Source organism: Gavialis gangeticus, unplaced genomic scaffold (genome assembly GCF_001723915.1).
Source record: "Gavialis gangeticus isolate Ggan-Ray unplaced genomic scaffold, GavGan_comp1, whole genome shotgun sequence".
Taxonomy (NCBI): Eukaryota; Metazoa; Chordata; order Crocodylia; family Gavialidae; genus Gavialis; species Gavialis gangeticus.
The window spans coordinates 1,531,558-1,535,237 of record NW_017729007.1 but is presented as its reverse complement, the minus strand read 5'-3'; the positions used below and the strand labels follow the sequence as shown (position 1 = coordinate 1,535,237).

General features: G+C 53.7%; 1 protein-coding gene across 1 annotated transcript in view; it reads left to right on the top strand.

Moving 5' to 3' along the window:
- The first annotated feature begins 572 nt into the window (after nucleotides 1-572).
- ANKRD26 (ankyrin repeat domain 26) overlaps nucleotides 573-3,680 on the top strand; it is a 147,582-nt gene continuing 144,474 nt past the window's right edge. The window contains exons 1-2 of the mRNA XM_019509242.1: nucleotides 573-608; nucleotides 1,930-2,510. Coding sequence (XP_019364787.1) covers nucleotides 2,305-2,510 — 206 coding nt within the window. The 5' untranslated portion in view covers nucleotides 573-608; nucleotides 1,930-2,304. The remainder of the gene's footprint in view (nucleotides 609-1,929; nucleotides 2,511-3,680) is intronic.

The window sequence follows — 3,680 nt, the reverse complement described above, 5'->3', positions numbered from 1 at the left end:
TCCTATCAGGTCTCTCCCTGCGTTTCTATAGAGCCTCAAACACAGACACTGGGCGCCAATGCAGCCAAGGCTGCTGGCAGAAGCTCCCCCTGGACCCTACAACACGGTGGGCCGAAGTCCCCCGGCCGCAGGGGGCTACGCCAGACGGGGCGGCCCCGGCCCGCGCCTTGGAGCAGCTCCGCACGCGGCATGTGACGCCAGCACGTGGTAGGCTGGAAACCCCAGCCCCACCCTCAGCACGCAGCCGACCCTCCCAGAAGAGAGACATAGAGCGTATACGTAAAGCCACCCCTGACCCCTTTCTATATTCGAGACACAGGCTTGTTTCAGCGCATGCGTGTTCAAAACTTGTCCTCCCACCCTCCGCCTCCTCTCGCGGGAACGGCACCAGCTTGGCGTCAGCTCTGTTCCCATAGTTTCACGCTCCGAACGGCGCATGCGTCCTGACAAGGTTTCCCCCTCCTTCCCGCCCCCACGGCGCCTGCGCAGTAAGCCGGGCTTCTTTCCCTTACCGGAAGTGCGGCGCTGCTGGCTGTTCGCGGGAGCTGGTTGCCGGTGCTGGTGCGGAGCGCGCCGCTGTGACCCCTCCTGGGGGTGCTGCGTCAGCCGTATCCTTTTGTCGCTGGGGACCAGGGGGGTGGGGTGTGCCAGGAGCCTGGGCTCTAAGGTTTGCGGACGTGGTGAAGGACGCAGTCCCCCCTTACGACCCGCCGTGCCCAGCCTCCGCTCCATGTAGCCGCCTCAAAACAAGGGTCCCAGCCAAGGCCGGTGGGTCCCGGGCCGGACCAGTGCTTGGAAATAGCAGCCCCTGGTCTTAGACAGTTGCAGGCAGTCGCTGCCCAGACGCGAGTGAGGCAGAGAAGTTGGGAAGCGGCATTGTGGATTTATAAAGGATCGAGGCAAGAGGCTGGGGGCGAATGGGCTCACTGCAGTGTGTGATCACCTTCTCCACTAGTTATCAGCCCCCAGCCCCTCGGATCCTTTATAAATTCATGCTGCCCCTTGGAATCGTGGCAAGTTTTTGCTAGGATCGTCACTTGTGTCTGAGCCCTGAGTGAGCAATTCCTGTGTCGCCTGTCTGCCCCCTGTGTTTTGGCACTCGGAATTCTAGCAGCTTAAGTAGCTTAAGTATTACCATCTCAATCCAGACCTGGTGCTTGCTACAGGAGGGAGAGGCTCTCTTCTCTTCCTCTGTGACCTTGTCGTGGGCTTCAGAGGTGAACCCTTGAATGCCAAGTGCTTTGGGCACTTTTCAGTTCCTCATCTGTGGCTGTGACTCTTGAAGCTGTGACTGTGCTGCTAGTCATCTCCCACTGCCAAATTTCTGGACACATGGAGAGCCCTGTGGGCTGGATTTGGCTTGAAGGCCAGAAGTTGAGTGCTACCATCCTAGAGGCAGAGAGCATGCACTTGAAGCATGGGTTATGTCCACATTGGATTTACCCTTAAACAGAAGAGCCAAACCAAGATTTAGATTTTTTTTTAATAAAAAGGGTGCTGATGAAATGTTTTCATGATGGAAACTTGGGAAACATCACCAACACAGAGCAGAATAAGGTTATCCTGTAACCCCTTGCACTCCTCCCCCTCCCCTGGAATACTTTGAGAGCTGAAGTAGCAGCAATGGGATGAAATTCAACCAATACAAGATAGAAGTCATGCATGGGAGACTGATCCAAAAGGGTTTTTTTTTTGTTCAAAGTTGGAAACAAATCAGTTGGAAACAGCTGAGAAGGACCTCCTAGGTAAAGTTTTTTACTACAGAAAGATTATGAGCTGTTGGTGGTCCCAAGATTGATCCCCAAGGAATTCCACTAGTGATCACATTCTAGCCCAATACTTCCCCTTGTAGTGCTGCTTGTTGCCAACTCATGAACCAGCTCCTTCTCCACCTTACAATTCCTTTACTTTAATACCTATCTTCTCCAGGTTGATTTTTGCACTTTTGGCCCATCATCTGTATATGTGAACTTATAACAATGTTATCAGCTCTCCCAAATTTACTGAAAAAGATGACATTGTTCATCGCTGTTGGAGTCCTTGGACAGCGGTTACTGTGGATGTTGCCACCGCCACATGAGTGAGGAACCCACTGAGCCTGTGTCCCTGCCCCACCTCCAGCCTGCGGGTCCAGCTGTGTCCTGTCCTGCTGTGATTGCCCTAGGCTCTGCCCCACCCCAGCTACAGTGGAACTTCCCCTCCCCCTTGTGGGCTTGACTGTGCTTGGACGACTAGGATTGGTACCCACCATGTGCAGGTAGCAGCCCTGGTGTCCCTGCGTATCCTCATTGTGGCCCCAGGAGGATGAAGAAGATCTTTGGTTTTGGCAAGAAGAAGAAGGGGCTGCCGTCGCCTTCCAAGAGCGCTTCCCTGCCCGTGGGCTCTGGCGGCTATGAGCTCCGTGAGCGGGACCTGGGGAAGCTACACCGTGCAGCTGCTACTGGGGACCTGGGCAAGCTCCAGCAGCTGCTGCGGAAGCAGGACCCCAACCAGCTGGACAAGGAGAACCGGTACCGCAGGGGATGGGGGGACTGCGCTCTGAGGGCTTGTCAGGCCACCATCTGTGACCACCCTTTTTCCCCTCCCTCCTGAAAAATAGGCAAGCAGGCAGACAAACATCCTCCACCTGGCAGTAGGCATCCCTGGAGGTTATCTGCTGCTTCAGAGTGTGCTCCCTGGGTGGAGTTCGTTGTTCCTTGTCTCCCTTGAGCCTTCCCAGGCTTTTCTGGGTCCCTCCTCCTCTGACCCCACAGGTTGTGTTTGTTTCTCTTTCCAGCCTGGTGGGGGTTGGGTGGGAATAAAGACCAGAATGGCAGACAGAGTTACAGACCACTTGTGGCTTATGCTGCTGCCTTCAAAGCATCGCTGCCTTAAAGCAGCTGGTCTCAAAATGGAATGGGGTAACAGCTGGTCTTGGACAGATGTTCAGTTTCTCCAGGGAGAGTCCTTGCTCCCTCAGGAGAAACTGCTTGTGCACACCTTTGTCACTTTCTCCCAGTATAGAAGTGGAGAAAAATAACTCAGGAACAGCCCAAGTGAATTGGTTCCCTGGGGGAATCTCTCTCAGGAGACTGAATGTTGGTACAGACAGTCAGTGTGCTTGGTTGCTTTTCTTTCCCCTTCCCCCACAAGGAGGGGAGAGCATGTGTGTGGCCCAACCAAGCAGGGAGCAGAACATGGCCCCTGAATGCTTCAGGTTGGAAGAGTCCAGCGTTGAAGCACTTTGTGGGCATGGTCTGGTTCTGTTCCTGCCTGTGGAAGCAGAAGGGAGAAGCAGCAAAGTGTAGTGGCTGCTTCTACAGAAATTCTGTCTCCTGAGAGAGAGTCTCCAGAGAGCCACTTTGCTCAGATTGTTCTCAAGTTATTTTGCTCCCCAAGCACCTGCTCTTACTCTGGGAAAAGTGATGAGCATATGTACATTCATGGTTTCTCTTGAGAGAGCAGGGATTCTCCCTGGAGAAGCTGAACATCTGTCCAAGCCCACAATCATGCTGCGGTGTTTGGGTCCTGGGAAGTATACAAGCAATACTCTCTGCCCTGCTGCAGCTACTGAAACAGCATAGGTGAGGGAAAGTCCGGAGGATTCTGTGTATAGCACAGAGACCCTGCTTCTATCTTCCATTACCCTGATGACCCCTGGCTACATTCACTTAAAAAAAAAAAAAAAAAAAAAAAAACCC